The sequence below is a fragment of the Kogia breviceps genome, chromosome 4, assembly GCF_026419965.1.
Source record: "Kogia breviceps isolate mKogBre1 chromosome 4, mKogBre1 haplotype 1, whole genome shotgun sequence".
Lineage (NCBI taxonomy): Eukaryota > Metazoa > Chordata > Mammalia > Artiodactyla > Physeteridae > Kogia > Kogia breviceps.
In genome coordinates, this window is record NC_081313.1 from 119,562,456 (window position 1) to 119,580,160 (window position 17,705).

Genomic DNA, 17,705 nt, shown 5'->3' on the forward strand with positions numbered 1-17,705 from the left:
GAGCATCTAAGCTATCAGCATCTAAGGGCTTCCCTGTGCTTTGCTCTTTCATAATATTTTTTTCTTTCTTTCTCCCTTCCTTCCTTCCTTCCTTCTCTCTCTCTCTCTCTCTGTTTCTCTCTCTCCCCTCTGTCTGTCTCTCCTTCTTCCCTCCCTCTCTCCCTCCCTTCCTCCCTCCCTTCCTTCCTTCCTTCCCACAACAACCCTGTGAGGTACATATTATCCTCATAGTTATCTGAACGTTTGGGAAGGTTGAGTAATTTGCCCGAAGTCAGACATCTAGTAATTGGCAGATCCAGGGTTTAAACCCCTGTTCATGGCGTCCATGCACTTCACACTCTTCCGAATTGCCCTTGACTTTGCTCTGTGCGTGTGCATGTGCGTGTGTGTGCGCGCATGCGCGCGCACATTTGTACGTGAATGGCCTGGAAATACCCTTTTTTATTCCTTTCACTTGATTAGTCCCTCTCAAAATGGATTTCTTTGTTTTAACTAAGCAAACCATCACTTTTTTCCTTCAGGGAGTTTTTCCTGTGCTGACCTGCTGTCTTACAAGGTCTCTGGGCGTTATGTAAATGTAATTGTTCTGAATCCTTTACCTCAGTGTTCTGTGTCCTTGTTCTGCTTTGTGTCAGGGCTGAGCAATTCACATTTAGGGCTGGAGTCTGCTTTGTGTCAGGGCTGAGCAGTTCACATTTGAGGCTGGAGTCTTTAGAGGTTGAGTTTTCATCTGTTGATCTAAAACAAATAGACTGCCAGTTATTTTTCCAGCAAAAATGGGTTTATTCAGGATCAACAAAGAATTGCAATTTGGGTTCTACAACCATGGTGAGCCACATGTGAGTCCCTGTCCAGCAAGGAGAGGTGAACTCTTTTAAAGAGGGGAAAAGGAAGTTGGAAGGGCTATAGTAAACAAAGAGTCCATTGGAGGAATTGAGTGTTTAAAATATAGTGGCTTTTCATCGGCTGAGTTTTGACAGTGTCTCATAGGATGAGCTCTCGCCAACAAGAAGAGGAAGTCTTTCTACTTCCTTTTGGGCTCTGCTATCACTGTTGGGTGTGAGAGCTCCCCCTTCTGGCCTCCCAACTCTATTTTAATTGAGGTTTTTGTTTATCAATTTTTTCATTTCCCCCTTTTGATCAAGATCCTTCTCTGAAAGCATCACTGGTCAAGAGTTAGTTAGGTTTTAGCAGCTTTTTGTCCCTCAATGTAAGAAAGGACCTTTTCTGAGTGTAGTGTTCCACATCAGAGGGAAAGTGCACAGAAACCTACTGAGGTCACATCCAAGTAATAAGGAGGGGTAGGAGGGGGAACTCTCAGGCACTTTTATCTAAAGTCCATATGTTATCAAGATCATAGTCATTGGAGACTATCTGAAATATTGTGTCATCATGAAAGGTTTGGAAGACATACTTTCTGCAGGCCTGGTCCAGATATCTTGGAAAAGCTGTCTCATCAGATATTGTCTGCTTCAATTCCGGGGAACCTTTACATTCAGGTCACCAGATGATATGCAGATCCAGTTTGGTTTGCTGCTTTCTTTAGGTGTGTTATGTAAATACAAGGGTCTGTTCCCTGGATTTTGGCTGCACAAAGGTTGGTTAGTAGTACCCGATAGGGTCCTTTCCAGTGAAGTTGAAGAGAATCTTTCTGGAGGTATCTTTTCCAGTAAATGAAACATCAGGTTGCAAGGTGTGATATTTAAGGTATTCGCCTCCCGAGAGTGCACTGTGAAAAGATTGCTCTACCAAAATGTTTTTTTTAAAAAAATTTTTTGAATTTTATTTATTTTTTTATACAGCAGGTTCTTATTAGTTATCCAAAAACGGTTCTTTTTAATAGAAGCAATTAGGCCTTTGCAATATTGGAGTAGCTCTCCTTTTACCATTTGTGAGTTAAAAGAAGCATGAGCCAAGTGCATTGGGTATCTTGTGACTGTCTCAAAGGGTGAAAGTTTGAGTTTCAGAAGTGGTGGATCCCAGATTTGGAAAGGTCAACGGCAATGCTTTTTGCCTCTACAAATTTTTTCCAGTTGAGTCTTAATAATGCCATTAGTGCATTCGACTAAAACAGAGAATTGACGGTGATAATCTCAGTGAAAGTGTTGTAAAACCAGCCAAACAATGCAGACTTGTTGAAGTACTTGATCAGTAAAGTGGGTTCCATGATCATTATGAAGTTTGAGAGGAGTTCCCCAGGTAGGGACAATCTTTTCCAAAAGAACTTTAGCCGCAGGAGAGGCAGTAACCTGTCTGCAAGGGGAGGCTTCATTCAGTCCAGTATGAAAACATACAATGACTAAAATATATTTATATCAACAGGAGGGAGGAAGCTATATGAAATCTACTTGCCAGACTTGAATGATCTATTAGGCAGTTTAAAATGTCAGAGAGCAGTACCCAGGCTTCCCTAGGTTGTAGTTTGGACAAGTGGGACAAGTGAGGTAGGCACTTTTTGCAGTCTTGTTAATGTTTCCCACCAATATTGATTCACAAATGCTATCACTTTTTCAGTAGACCAATGGCTGAATGGATGTGCAGTGGTGAGGAGTGGGAATTTTAGAGTCTCCAGTAGGACTGGTTGTTACTTGGTGTGAACCAGTGCTTTCTCTTTTTATCAAACCAATGATTGTTTAATTTTCAACCTTGTTTTTCCTTTTTTGAGGCCAATTGTTAGGCTTCTCTAGCCAGCTTTTCTAAGTTACCATTTGGGGAACTATTTATTTGGACTATGACAGAGGTTTGGCTACTCTTGGTTTCTTTAAGGGCAGCATTCCTTGCAGAAATGTCAGCAGGTGATTTCCCATAGCTTCCAGAGAATCAAGTTTAGAATGCCCTGGAATCTTTTTTTTTTTTTTTTTTTTTTTCGGTATGCGGACCTCTCACTGTTGTGGCCTCTCCCATTGCGGAGCACAGGCTTCGGACGCGCAGACTCAGCAGCCACGCTCACGGGCCCAGCCGCTCCGCGGCATGTGGGATCCTCCCGGACCGGGGCACGAACCCGTGTCCCCTGCATCGGCAGGCGGATTCTCAACCACTGCGCCACCAGGGAAGCCCTGCCCTGGAATCTTAATACTAACTAAAGTGGTGGGTTAAAGTATCACAACTGATAATTCCTGAACATAGGGGCCATTTAAAATTTTATTTCTCCTGGAAGTAAGGAAGCCATGTTGCTTCCACAACATTGCAAAATCATGTGCTATTCTGAAAGCATATCTACTATCAGTATGAATACTGGCAGTTTTGCCCTTGCCGAACGTTATCGGCCTGTGTAAGAGCGTATAATTCAGCCTGTTGGGCTGAGGTAGCCATAGGTAAAGGTGTTGCCTCAACAATATCAAAAGGAGTTGAAATAGCACACCCAGTACAATGTTCGCATTGTCATCTTTTAAATAAGAAGCATCATTGAACCATGAGAAGTTAACCTTACCCAAAGGAATTTACTACAGGTCATCACAAAGAGTCAGGAGGTGATCTATCAGCATTGAGCAGTTGTGAGTGACTTTTTCAGTGACATAGGGGAGAAGAGTAGCTAGGTGAAGTGTATTATAATGTAATAAGTGAGGAGCAGTTAACACAAGGACTTCATAGGAGGTGAGGTGGCTGACAGAAATGTTGAGTGTGATGAAAATTCAGGAGGGCTTCTACTGCATGAGGTACAAAAATGGTTAAAGGGGATCCCACAATGATTTTCTTGTTGGCCTTAACCAAAAGGGCAATGACAGTAATGGCTCTAAGGCAAGAGGGTTTTCCCTGTGCCATAGCGCCCAGCTGCTGGCTGTAATGCTATCTGGTCAATGGTGGTCCCCATGTTTTGGGGTGAGTACCCCAAGGATGTTCCCTTCTGTTCATTTCCTTATACAAAAAGGAAAAAGGGAATCTGATAAATGGGATGCCCAAGGGCAAGTGGGTTCACTAAATTCTCCTTTTTTTTTAAGACTTTAAAAGGCTGTGTTGTCTGCTTCTTCCCATAAACTTAGGTCAGGGTGGTTGTTCTTCAGTAAAACACACAGAAGTTTGGCCATAAGAGAGAAATTTGGAATCCAGTTACAGTAATAACCAGCTAGCCTGAGAAAACCTCACAGTTGGTTGCATAGTTTTGGGTTTGGGGAAACTTAAGACACCATGAAGGCTATCTGGATCTAGGTGTAGCCTTTGTTCTGATATCAGTTACTTTAAATACTGAACCTGGGTTTTGGCAAACTGCAGTTTTTTCTTGGTGACCTTATGTCTCTTTAAGGCTAAAAGCTTTGGCAAGTGTATGTTATCTTCCAGTGAGGAGGCTTGAGAAGAAGAACAAAGAAGTAAATCATCAACATATAGCTACAAAGTAGAAATTGCAGAGAACTTTTTATCATCCAAATCAGCCTTCAGGATTTGTGAGAAATAAATTTCTGAGGCATTACTGTTCAGGTGAATTGTCTTTTCTTCTCAAGTGAAGGCAAAGAGGTGCTGGCTAATTTCAACTGGAATACTAAAGAATGCCCTGCATTCATCAATTACAGTAAATAATTTGCTTCCGTGGGAATGGATGTTAGTAATGTATGAGGGTTAAGAACAGCAGAGTGTCGAGGGATAATGTTGTTTCTTGCTCAGGGGTCCTGGACAAACCTCCACCCACGGCCCTTAGATCTTCTTACCATAAAAATAAGAGTATTACAGGAAATAGTGCCTAGTGCAAGGGATAATGAGGCCTTGAGACTTGTAATCTTCTATTATGGGCTTTGTACCTTGAAGGGCTTCTTATAGGGTATTGATTAATTCTGAGGAGAGGTTTTGAGGGATCTATTTGAATCTTGATGCGAGGTACGCTATGAATTTTGCCAATATCAGTTGGAGATTTTGCACATATCAGTTGGAGATTTTGCCCCTAAGAAGGTTGGTAGTTGATTCAATGGGGACAAATGATCAGTGTTTCCAGAATCAGCTCTAGTATCATCAGAAATGGAGCAAATATAAGATGTCAAAGGGTCATTTAATTCACCTGGTTGGCTGCTTTGATGACTACTGTCAACTTCTAGAGGTATTTTCCGCTTTTAGGAGAAAGAAATTTCCACATGATACTTAGTCTAAGAAGTCTAAGCCTAATAAATGGATGGGACAGAGGAACTACAGAGGAAAGGGTGTTATCTCTCAAAGAGCCTACACAAAAGGGAGTAGGTTCAGAGACAGGAACCTTTTGAGGTTCATTAGAGATCCTCACAATTTGAACTCATTTAGTATCCTGAGGCTGGGGCTGTTTTGTCATAGTGGGCTTGAGCACTGAGAGTGTAGCTCCAATGTCAGGACTGGAAGAGATTCATCCATAATCTGGAGAAGTATTTCTCCTAGCCGATTAAGAAGGAGGGTTGGGAAGAGCCTCTATAGTACGTTGCAGCCCCGCCATTGAGAATTGGAAGTACGTTGGAAGGGCTGGTTAGAGAGCTGAAGGTACCTTAAGTGCTTAAATTTGTAGTAATCTCTTTTCCAATGTCCTGGCTCTTTACAGTAATAGCAGAAACTAGGAGGGTTTTGGTTTCATTTTGGGGCCTTCATTTGCTGTAGTTGAAGATTAAGAATTATAGCAGTCTTCCTTTTAGGTGACTCATCCACAGTGTGAGAGAGCTGGTTTGCCAGATTAACTAAATCTGGAATGGTCATAGTTTTCCCATTCCATCCTGATCCTTTTTACTAGAAGGGAAAGGTCCCAGTTTAGCCCATTAATAAATATAGAATTAAGAGCTGTGTGAATGGAATCAATATCTGAAGGAAGACCAGAATTTCTTTTAAAAATAATCTGAAGTCAGTTGTAATACTTATGAACAGGTTCATCAGATTTTTGTTTGAATGCCTGAGTTTTGTTTTGATCAACAGACTTTGGAAAAGCCCTAGGAATTGCCTGATGAAGTTGCCTAGTGATTGCCTGAGCCTGTTAATACAGTAAGTCAGTGGGCTGGTTTCCCAGTTGTAATTCTAGGGACCTTCAGGATTTTCCCTATTAGCAGTTTTCATCCAATGCTGGGCCTGGCCTTCACCTACAAGCGTATGACTAGCAGATATAAGTCAGAGCAATAAGGTTGATAAATTTGAGTGGCTATATTAAATTCCCCAGCAAATCTGTGAGGATTTTTGGTTACTTTGGGAAAATCTTTGACTGTGGTTTGTAGTTCAGCTTTAGTCCAGAGAATATAAGAAGTTAAGTGTTTGGCTTCTGGATCCTCAGAAAACTTAATTAAAGGATCAGGTTCTGATAGGTTTAAAGGAAAGGGGGATGGGAAGAGTTTCAGGAATAAAGGGAAGTTCGACCAGAGACTTATTAATATGGAGAATTGAGGGTATAGAGGTGTAGGTGGCAGAGAAGGAAAGGAAGAAGATGGCACCAGAGGCAGAGCCTGGGACAAAGGAATCGGGGAAGAAGAGCTGGAGGCTTCAGAAGCCACTTTATCTTTCTTTAATCATTTGTTTGTCTCAGTTAGTCTTAAGATCTTATTTTGCAGAAAGGCAATTTTAGGCTTCTGATAATGTTTAGAAGCCTCAAAATACCAATCAAAATAGGCATTTCATTCAGTTTTGGAAATTTTTGAGCTGTGGTTGTCCAATTTGGTTTTAAGAAAAGTTTGGGGATTTCAAAAGTTCCCATAATGGCTTTGATATTCTAAATTACCTTTGGTTAGGTAGGTCCATTTAGTTAGAAATGCTTCTGAGGAAGGATTGTGGTATTTAAACAAAATTGGCTGGAATCCTGATGTGGGGAGTGCCCTCAAAATAGTCACATAACTGGGCTCCCATCTCTCAGAGGTTTTTCTCTTGAGCAGAGAGTAATTTTCAAATGGCCTAAACAGCTCAAATAGCCTGCAGGCCGAATACCAGCCAGTGCCAAGGGAACAGTGTGGTCCTGAAAGAGTTGGGTTGAAGGCTGCACAGCACAGCTCTAATGACACAGCCTAATTCTGAAGGAGTCAGGCCAAAGATATAACAGCACAGTTTCACTAGAGCAATTCAGTCCCCAAGGAGTTAGGCCAAAGGCTTAACAGCACAGTTTCAGTAGAACAGCTCCAGCCCATACTTCAAAAGGAATCAGGAAAAAAAAAAAAAAAGGAATCAGGCCCAAGGCTGAAGTGGCACAGTTCCAATGAAACAGCCCCTATTCTAAAAGGAATGGACTGAAGGCTAGCACAGTTTGAATTGGAACAGCCTGACTTCAAAAATCAGGCTGAAGTGCCAGATGAGTGCTTGAATGTAGAACAAGGCCTTAACCAGGTCTTAACCAGAAAGGACAAGGTCTTAAAAATAGATCCCAAATAAGATCTGCGAGGTTCAAAATTCAAAGAGGGCAGAAAGCTTGGATTTGGAGAGAGGGAGAAAAACTTACCCTCAAACCCCAGGGTTGGTGAGAAAAGCAGTGAGCAATAATGGGCTTGAAGTGGTTGTCACACCTGTTTGCTCACCAGCGTTAGAGTCATTGGGGGTCTTCTCTGGATCCCCATTTGGGCCACCAAAATCTTGACCTCAAACAAATAGACTGCCAGTTATTTCTCTAGTACAAAGTGGGTTTATTTGGAATCAACAGAGATTTTCCCTTTGGGGTCTACAATCATGGTGAGCCACATGTGAGTCCCTGCCCAGCAAGGAGAGGAGAACCGTTTCAAAGAGGGGAGAAGGAAGCTGGGAGGGCTGTAATGAACAAAGAATCCATTGGAGGAATTGAGAGTTCAAAGTATAATGGCTTTTCATTGGCTGACTTGTGACAGTCTCTCATTGGCTAAGTTCTTGCCAGGCAAGAAGAGGAAGTCTTTCTTTTTCCTCCTGAGCACTAACTTTGTAGGGCATGAGAGCTTGCCTTTCTGGCCTCCTGACACTATTTTAATTAGAGTTTATTAATTTTTATACATTGTAGGTCTGATGCTGACTCACAACATAATGATCATTGATTAGCAAATGTTCATTAAGCACCTACTATGTGACATCCACTGTCATTCATCTAGTCCTTGATTTCCTTATCTATAAAAGATCAAATGTAATCACTTAAACTCTCAATATTCTTATGAGGAAAAGCTAATATAGCACTTGGGAAATACAGATGTCTTTGTATACATCATTTGTATATATAGTTGACCCTTAAACAACGTGGGTTTGACCTGGGTGGGTCTACTTATATGTGGATATTTTTCCATTGTAAAGACTACAGTTCTACATGGTCTGTGGTTGGTTGAATCTGCAGATGTGGAAGAACTGTGAATATGGAGGGCCAACTATAAGTTATATGTGATTGACCCCCGTGTTGTTCAAAGGTCAGCTGTAATTATGTATATACAGTGATGATGCTATTGATCACTCATAACTGGACCTGAACTTGGAGTTTTTAGTAGGGAGCAGAGTTTCTTTGAATCCCTCATGCTCTCCTTATCTCCAGGCTGAGTGGTGGGCACCATTGTCCAGGTTGAGAGGTGTCATCCCACAGGGAGAAAGCCCCTTGACTATGTGTGTGTTCTTGGGTGAAGTGGGATGGAAAGTCAGTAGAAGTTCCCAAACAAAGTTCTGGGCTAGCTCCTTAGTGAAAGGCTTAATCAGTGTTTAAGTTGATCTAGTCTCTCTTCTGTATAAAAGTCTGGGTTCCATTTCCTTGGGGATGAAGTTCAAATTCATTAGCTTGGCATTCAATTCCTTTTAAACTTCTCTTCCCAGTCTTATCTCCTATCCATCAAGCTGGGCTTCCTGCTATTTCTGGGTAGGTCCTCTCCTTTTGCATCTCCTTGCTTCCCATTCCTGCTTCTAGAATACCTTCCCATCCCTGCCTCCCTGCCCTGCACCTCCTCCCATTTCTAGATATCCAAATAATACTGAACTTTTAAGGTGCACTTCAAATGCCACTTCCTATTCTTTTTTTTTTTTTTTTTTCTGGGAATCCTCCTTCAATGGCCCCAGCTGCAATAGCATCCCTCTTATACTTCTGTGGATATTTTTTTTCTTTTAACTCTCAGATTGCCTTAGCATGCACTGCTTTAATTTATGTTTGTATACACAGATTGACCCTTCTAAATTGTATTCTCCTCCAGGATATGGAATGTGTATGTGTCATCTTTTTATTCCTTTGGGCACACTGATATTAGATTCTCAAATATTTGAGTAAATTAGACAGTATGGTATAATAGTTAAGGGTTTGGGGATCAGAGAGACTAGGTTTCTTACACTACCGGTTATTAACTGTGTGGCTGTGACAGGTTATTTAACCTCTCTGAGTCTGTTTACCGGTCTGCAAAATGGGAGTAATAATACGTGCTCAGTACGATGGTTGTAGGGACAAAATGATTTAAATTGCTTAGTACGTACATATTACACAGTAAGTATCCAATAAACTAATGCATAATATATTTAAAGTTATTTTGATATAGATTAAGGTGGGTTTGGTCTCCCATATTCTTGAAGGATGTTTTCATGCAAATAGAATCAGAAACCTCATCTGGAAAAGGATGACACACCTTTCTTTGTTCTCTATTTGATTTCATTTTAAAAATCAGCTCTGAAAATTTAATTACCCTTAGTGCTCTGGTTGAAAAAACAGATTCTCCGGAGTCAGTGCTGGCTATGGCCTCATTTAGGAAATGAAGTTCTAGGGGAAATGGCCTTAGGGAAAGCACGCAGATGTGTAATCAGAATGCACATTATGTGACGTGCCGTGGCTGTTGTGGTTGGTGGGCATATCACCCTTTGGAGAGCTGAGAGGTTTTCCGAGTCTTTTCCAGTCAGATTTGAAAGAATGCGAGAGACACTTCGGTGGTGACTTCATCCCTTCAGCCCTTCTCCTCCATGTCTCAGGCTTGAATGGATAAGATCAACACAGCTTCTTGGAAGGTATTAGGACACTTCTTCCCCCGTGGAGGCCAGGGCCCCTCCCTCCATTGCTGATTGACAAATGTCCACTGGACATTTGCTTCTCCGGTGGGTGTCTTCATCGGTGGGACAGGTTGAAAGTTGGCCCTGTTGTTTCTCCTTGAGTCTTGGCACACCTTCTCTGATAACAGCTGCTCGCCACCTAGAGGCCACAGGCAAGTCTGCACATCACAGAAACTAGACGAATGTTAGTATTTAAGATTTGAACATGGTCTGTTTCTTTTTGCTTATAATGTAGGGTTCCGGCATTTAACAAGGGGACATTACTTGCTTTTCTTAGTTACTCAGTTTAAAATGCCACATGCAGACCTGGGGAAATGCCTCTCTCCAAGCACAGGTTTTGGTAGGATGTGTTCTCAGCTTGCCCAGATACGGGGAAAGAGAGAAGAGTCAATTGGGAATGCTTCTTTCATCTGTTTTAGCTCCAGGCTTGGGGACTGAAAGGGGACACCTAGCTGTGACCAACAGTTGGCGTGTTTGTAGCTCATTTTCCCTGGTCACTTGGTGTAGAGAAGGTTTTACTTTACGTGCATGCTGCCAACTCTTTCTTCAGCTCCGTGGGAATCTTCCTCAATGGATAGCATCAGGGCAAGTGGTTGTATGTTAACAGTAAGCACATTCTTACATATGTATGCTCCAACCAGACTTACATAAGTTGGAAAGTTTCACCTAATGTACCTAATCTGCTTTTTTTCCCTCATCAAGCATAAAATCGGGAATTTCACCTTTGAGTGTGAGGAACTAGTGGAGTGCCCGACTTCCTCTCTCCCTTTGTTCTTTCTGTGACACCCGCTCTCAGTCAGGCACTGTGCTAGGTTCTGAGGATACATGATCTGAGGATACAGTGGTGAGCATGAAAGGGACACAGTCCTCACCCTTATGGAACTTACAAGTCAGGGAAATACTAATCAAATAATTACCTGAGTGATATAAAATTGCTGTGAAGAAGAGGTACATAGGATTCTGGGAGTGAAATTGGGGCAGGGTTTGGTCTGATTAGATGAGTCAGGGAAGGCTTCCTGGAGGAAGGAATTGTTGAGCTGAGGGCTGCAGGCAGGTGTTGGGCCCATTCCAGGAACTGTCAGAGGCCAGGGTTTCTAGAGCCTACTGGGATGTGGTGGCCCAGACCCTGCAGGACCTCTCAGGCCTTGGAAGGGGCTTTGGTCTTTGTTCTTAGAGCTCTGGGAAACTGTCACAGGGTTCACTGCTGGAGCCGGCACGATTGGGTGGAGAACTGCCGGAGGGAAAAAAGTGGATGTGGGGAGACCAGGGAGGGGCAGCTGCAGTTATCCAGGCAATGGGGGTATTTGGTTTAGGGGTGGCTGGTAGTGATGGAGTGTGCAGAACCGAGATACTTAGGAGGCAAAATGGACAGACTTGGGAAGGACACCGTTGCCGTCAAGGATGATGCATGGGTGTCTGACTCTGACTTGTGTGGCAGGATGAATGATGGTGCCCTTTGCCCAATGAGGGACATAGGAAGGGGCCCTTGGTTGGCTCTCTGGGGAGCCGGTAGGAGGGAAGAGAGAATTTCATTTTGAGTGTGTTGAGTTTTACCTGGGAATGGGGCTTGTGGGGAAAAGCTGAAACCTCTCGGGCTCACGTCCACCTCTCAGCTCTCATCGTGGGTCCTCTCATCTGGGGAATCTCAGACACTCCAGACAAGCCAAGTTGTGTTGCTGTGGCCAATCAGGTGGATGCAACAGGCTTTGAGGTCTACCTTGTTCAGGCCTGTCCTAGGCACTCATTGTGCATTGTGGTACAAAACCACTCATGAGTAGTTCCAGAGTCATTCTAAATGCAGGATGATGGGGCACAGAGTGTGAGTGTAATTGGCTTTCAGAGAAGGGAGAGATTAACAAGGCCTGGGGACTTTGGTGTTCTTGTGTCTTAAGCAACCAGGAGGCCAATCCTGTTGCAAGTGCTTCTTTCGGCAGTTGGTCTTTATTAACTGTAATCAGTTTCTAAGTCCAGGAACACGTGACAGAGTAGCAAAACGTTTTAAGGGTAGTTATATCCAATCTTGGTAACTTTGGAGGTCAGATGCACTGAAAATATAATTGTAAGTTCACCTTGAGTCCTTCATTATGTGCGTGTTTACGAGCCTGTGTGTTTGTGCACATGTGTGTTAAGTTTTACCAAAGGAAAAAAAGGGAGTGGCTTGACTTGTGCTATTACTGGTAAAGCTTGTGTAAATCAAGGTGTATTCTAACTTAAAAAATTAGGATAAACCAGCTGTTTTGGTGAAAGAAAGGTTTACGCTTGGCTTACTCTCTTAAACTCTGCAGAATTAACATCTGCTGTGGCAGAGCATGGCATCTCCAGGAAGAGAAGGGCACTTTTCTCTGGTCCCCGAGTGAGCAGGCAGCTTTAGGAGCAGCCCGTCAGGGCCCAGACTTCCAGCTGCTTCCATATCCCTACCCGCCTGGTCTGCTCACTCAGCGGCAGAGCCTACTTACTCTGTAAAGCAGATCCTTGTCCTCCCCAGAGGCTGCCAGTCACGCCTTCTCTCCACTCTGGCCAGCATTCTGCCTTTCTAGCAACAGATGTTTCTGCAAAGTAAATATTATTGCCTCTGCTTGGCTGCTTGCTGTGTCTCGCACTGCCTGAACATGAAACAGTGGGGTTATATGAGCAGGGGGCCACGGAGCTTGGCGTGCACCCAGCGCCAGCCTCTCCCCGCCTTCTCCTCTCCTCTTATTGGAATGTGCATGTGAGATTCCTGTGAGCATCGGAGTGAAAGGCTCTAGAAAGAAGTCTCTGTGCAGCTGCATATCCAACATGATCACCTACATAAGATGCCAGCACTCTTACTGGGTGGCAGTAGCCAAGAGGCAGTGGCTTTTGGGTGTTCTCTTTTTGATGTCCTCTCTGTTGTCCCAGGTAATTGGAGAGGAGTTGATCTGAACGGGGTGAGGCAGCATGGTGTGCCCACAAGGACCTCAGTTCAGAGGACTCGGTCGAGTTGCAGATCCACTTCTTGGAGGTTGTGTGCTCTTATATCAGTCCTTTAACTTCTCTGAGCTCTCAGTACAGGTAATCATGCTTCCCTTCCCTGGGTCCTGTTACTGGAGGACTAATGTATTAAGGAAGAGTAGCCCAGCCTTGCCTAGAACTGAAGCTGACAGTGTACAGAGTGCTTACCCCGTGTGTCTCGCTGACTCTCCTGACAGCCCCACAGCTTCTGTAGGTCTCCTCACTCAGAGGATGACAACTTCTGTGAGGTGAGTTGACAGAGACTTTATGACTAACCCAGGATTAGTTACATAGCTGGTAAATGGTGGAGCTGAAACTCGAACCCAGGGGCCAGTGGAGGTTGGGGTGAGGGCAAGGGGCTGGGGAAGGGGTTGACCAGTGTAGAACCAGGACCCCATGTAACACAAGTGGAGAAGGGAGGTTCTCCAAAGCAAGCTGGAGATGATGTTCCTAAGGTCAGGGAGTAGATGCTGAACAAGGAAACAGCAGGTGTCCACTGTACCTTTACCCAGAGAGTGCTGTGTCTGGCATGTGTCGTTCAAGCCCATGGTGAGTTCCTTTTCAGATTCCATTAACTGGGCTTCTCACTCTACCCGGCTGTCTTCCTGGGCCCACAGCCCAGTACTGACTCCATACCAGGACTGGTTATCTAATCTCCCATCCAGGGCACTGGCCTCTTTATCGGCTTCGTGGGGCCCACAGCGCTTCTTGGGGTGTGCTGTGTGCCACCGCACAGGGAAGTCAGGTTACCTTCTGGTTGTAAGCTAACAGGCCCGCTCCTGGTTCAGTGGGCCTCCTGTGGAAGGCCCCACAGAGGCCCTGTCGTACATCATTAGCCACTCCTTGATCCTTCCTGGCAGCTGCCCTTGGCAGCATGGCTTTTCAGGTGTGTGCTGGGAGCTTTCCCAAGCCTGGCTGACATTTGTCTCTTTTTCCACTTTGTTGAGAAGATGGTCCAGCTTGAGTCCTGCTTGCCCTATTGGGGAGGCACAGGGGGGTTGCTGAATGGATAGAGAAGCAGTCCTCTTCTTACTCTTTGCTCAGGCCTTTCTCTGTGAGTTCTGATCAGGGGAACATTCTGGCAAAGCCAAGACTGAGTACCACCTGCCCACATTCCATGCACCCCACACGTGGGGCCTCTCGGAGGGCCTTGTCTTCGTCTGGGAAAGATTATTCTCCCTCATTTTTTTCCTGCCTGCCTGTGGCCGCCCCTGTCCTTCCTCCCCACAGTGTTCTGACTTTCAGATGCATCTGTTTCTTTCTTGACTTGCCAGGGAGTGATGTGTGTTCTCGGGGATCTCCTCAGCCTGGGTTGGCCAGTCTTAAGAGATGCCTGATTTCCCTGTTGGCATCTTTGGACTTCTGGCCAAGAACCATTGCATTAAATTGACCGAACCAGGGAGAGACCAAAGTGCTGGCCGTTGGCTCCTGTGTTCTCCTCCACTCCAAGTGCCTTCCTCTTCTGGTGTCGAGCGAGCGGAGGGCCTTGCACAAGCCACGGCTAGCTCAGGACCCGCGTCATCCGAGCTCAGGTTGGGAGGGTGGTCCCGGAGCAGGAGCCCCTGGTATCCATACGGTGGTCTGAGCCTCACACCTGAGAACAGCAGGACGGCCCTGCTCGGCTCTTCTACTGGCACCGTTGTTTGGGATGAACACTAGGATCGGTGAACTCAAACACTGGCAGCTGGATTTGTGTACAGTCCCCCAACCCCCTCCTCCATACACGCGCATTTTTCATCATGTACTGAGCAGGGTGCAGTGCCAGGTACCTGGAGAGGAAACAAACAAACCAGCAGATGGAAAAAACGTGACCCCTCACCTCGAGGGACAAATCTTAGAGCTAAAGAGAAGGGCAGAGGATCATGAATGCTTATATTCGAAGAGGCTCTGTTGATCTGTGAAGCCAGAATCCCCGCCCTCCACTCCCCCCAGTACCTTATTAAAGCCAGACCTCGTTGCCAGTTATGCCTCATATTTCCCTCCTCTGGGAATTTGAACATAATGCCATTTCCCCTTCAATGAGGGAAACATGTCTGAGGGTAATATGAATGATTAGCCTAATCTGCAGGAAGGCAGCACGTGGAATTAAGTTAAGCATGTTTGTGCCGAGCAGCCTTGTCTGTCAGGCCACTTAAAGGTGCCTTGGTGGTTTATATACTCTTAACAGAAGCTGAGGGTTCAGGAAGGATCATTGGCTTTTATTACTGTCTTAAATGAAAGCTTATTTTTTTAAATTTGACAAGGGCCTCCAAGAGCTTTCTTTATAGATACCATGTGTGGGGTGTGTTTTTACCCCAACTCAGAACATTGCCAGGGCTTTGTTCTCGGGGCAGCGGTGGAACGAGGTGACCTAGGAAACTGGTTCAGGTGGAGATTCGTCAGGTTGGCGGCTGCTCTACTTTGAGTGGAGCCCAGAGGGTTCTGAGAACTCGGGCCTCCCGCGTCCTTGAGTCGGAAGGGGGAGGTCCGGGTGCTCCTGTGAAGTTCCAAGCCCTTTGTGCCAGTTCCTTATCCAGTGCCGGTTTGTCATGTGCGTTGCACTGGAGTGGGGGGTATTGTTGAGTTTCATGTGAAGCAGCTTCACTGACCCCCACTGGTGTCAGGTGGAGGCGGTAGGACTCGATGCGTAGCCTGAGGAATTAGAGAGTGAAGACCAGACTTGTTAAAGCAAATGTAGCAAAAATACTAACTTCTGAATTATTTCATGTTATAAACAAGTATTCACTCTTTTGAATTTACATTCTTTTGTGCTCTGAGATGGACTCAGGAACAGATCTGCTAGCTGCTGTATTAGTAAAAGGACTAAAAAGTGCAGGAAACATGAAAGCAGGTTTATTTCAGTAATTCGTATTTTTTTACTCTCTCTTTTTTTTTTTTTTTTTTTTTTTTGCTAGATTTGTCTTCAGCGAAGCGGAAATTTGCAGATTCCTTAAATGAATTTAAGTTTCAGTGCATAGGAGATGCAGAAACAGATGATGAAATGTGCATAGGTAAGTCATAACCACATGCAAGAGTTTAAAAACTTCACTGTGTACCATAGCTTTCAGTGTCCTCCCTGAGTCTTTGCCCTGAAATAGGGAGTATGTAAGTGCTGTAAATTAAGAAGTCAGTATTAAGAGTGGAGTGGGCAGAGTTGAGTGAAGGTCAGGGCCCGGGGCTCTCCAGGGCTTCTTCTCAGAGTCCTGGGATTGCAGCGGCTCTCACCCTGCGGCCTGCAGGAGAAAGCGGGAAGGTTCGCTGTGGGGCTCCTATCTCCGCCCCCTGTTAACGTTCTGCTTCTGGCTGGCTCTGCGACGTTCTTCCCCCAACCACAGTACTTTAGAATTAGAGCAAAAGCAGAACACGGGTAGATGGGAGAAGACTTAGATCAGAGGTTGCAGGTGATGGCTCATGGACTGAGGTCCTAATGCAGCCATGTTTTCTTGGGCACTCATTTTTAAAAATTCAATTACCGTGGAAGTTGAATTTATGGAAAGTTCCAGTTTTCTAGCTTCTTTGAAAATTGGGGAGCCTGAGCAGCCAGCCCCTCATTCTGCCCTGGCAACAGTTGGCTAGAGCTGTGTAGCTGTCTCTGCCTTCGGATGGGGAGAGGAGCTCCGTGTCTGGGTCACGGCCCCACCTCTCCTGTGCATTTTCATTAACAAGAGGCTGAGAGAGGAGCTTAACGTTTGTTAGCTTGCTGTGCCGTGTCGCTCTTCACCGTCCCCTGTCCACCTTCTGTGGGCAACACTGAGCACAAAGGATTTGCAAATGTCAAGACACCTGTCTTTGTCAGGGCCTAGTCACTGCACCTTATTCTTCCATTGGGCGTCTTGGTTGAGTCCATTAAGTGAGCAAGAGTTGAGCAAGTTACATTGAATTAAGTCACCAAATGCTTATGGGTTCCCTGTTTGCATACAGAAAATCGGGATCTGGGGATGAGGAGAGGGAACTGGGAGACAGCTGAGAGCAGTGAAAGCATATCACTGTTGTAACTCCTCAATATACAGATGTTGTTCCCATCATTGCATGAATGTCTCCAATATCCTTAGGGCTATTGTATGCAATGCTTATTGCCTTTGGAATAATTCCGGTGAAAGAGACTCTGCCCACATCTGACTGCTGTGCTGCCAGCTGTGTTGCAATAATAAGGGGCTTGAGGACTCAGAGAGGAGGAACCCAAGGAAAAGCGAGAGATGTGGCTTCCAGTGCCAGCAGTGTTGTTTGTTAAGCTCTGGTGCAAAGGAAAGGTTGGGTTTTGACGCAACCCCACAACAGAGGTTGAGGAGGTCAAATCCTGGGCAGGAAATCCTTGAACTCCAAAGAGGAACTCTGCCCAGTCCAGCCTGGAGCCTGGGAGCTGGCCAGCATCCCATCAGTCCTGGGTTCTCTCAGGAACAGGCAGGTCTTTTCCTTGAAGGAAACCCTTCCCTAGCTAGAGTGCCCGGTGGATTATCCTGCATTTCTGGGCCATCCTTAATAGTTAATGATGAAAAGATAAGGGGAGCCTTGGGAAGAGTTGTCTTTAGGTCTCTGCATATGCCAAGGGATTTCAGTCCATAACACAATAGCTGTATCTGGAAGGGTTCCCAAAGGCCTGTCACTCTACTTCCACCTCATGGCCCCTTTCTCTTTTTCAGCAAGGTCTTTGCAGGAATTTGCCACTGTCCTCAGGAATCTTGAAGATGAACGGATACGGATGGTGAGTATGGCTGGGCTGCCCTCGGTCCTGGACAGTGTGGTCACATCGAGGGAACACAGGATTTGTTGTCAGAAGGACAGGGTTTGAGTCCAGGCTCTGCCACTTGAGTGCTCTGGGCTCATGAGCAAGCCTCATCTTCTCATCCTTGCTGGGTTTGAAACCTTTTGTAAATATTTAA

General features: G+C 45.0%; 1 protein-coding gene across 6 annotated transcripts in view; it reads left to right on the forward strand.

The window, feature by feature from the left end:
- Positions 1-17,705, forward strand: part of ARHGAP26 (Rho GTPase activating protein 26) — a 470,919-nt gene that overhangs the window by 100,347 nt on the left and 352,867 nt on the right. For all 6 annotated transcript variants that reach the window (XR_010840265.1, XM_059062235.2, XM_059062236.2 and 3 more), the window contains exons 2-3: positions 15,741-15,836; positions 17,466-17,527. Coding sequence is in view for 5 of the 6 variants with exons in the window: in XM_059062235.2 (XP_058918218.1) it covers positions 15,741-15,836; positions 17,466-17,527 (158 nt within the window). In the remaining variant the exon portion in view is untranslated. The remainder of the gene's footprint in view (positions 1-15,740; positions 15,837-17,465; positions 17,528-17,705) is intronic.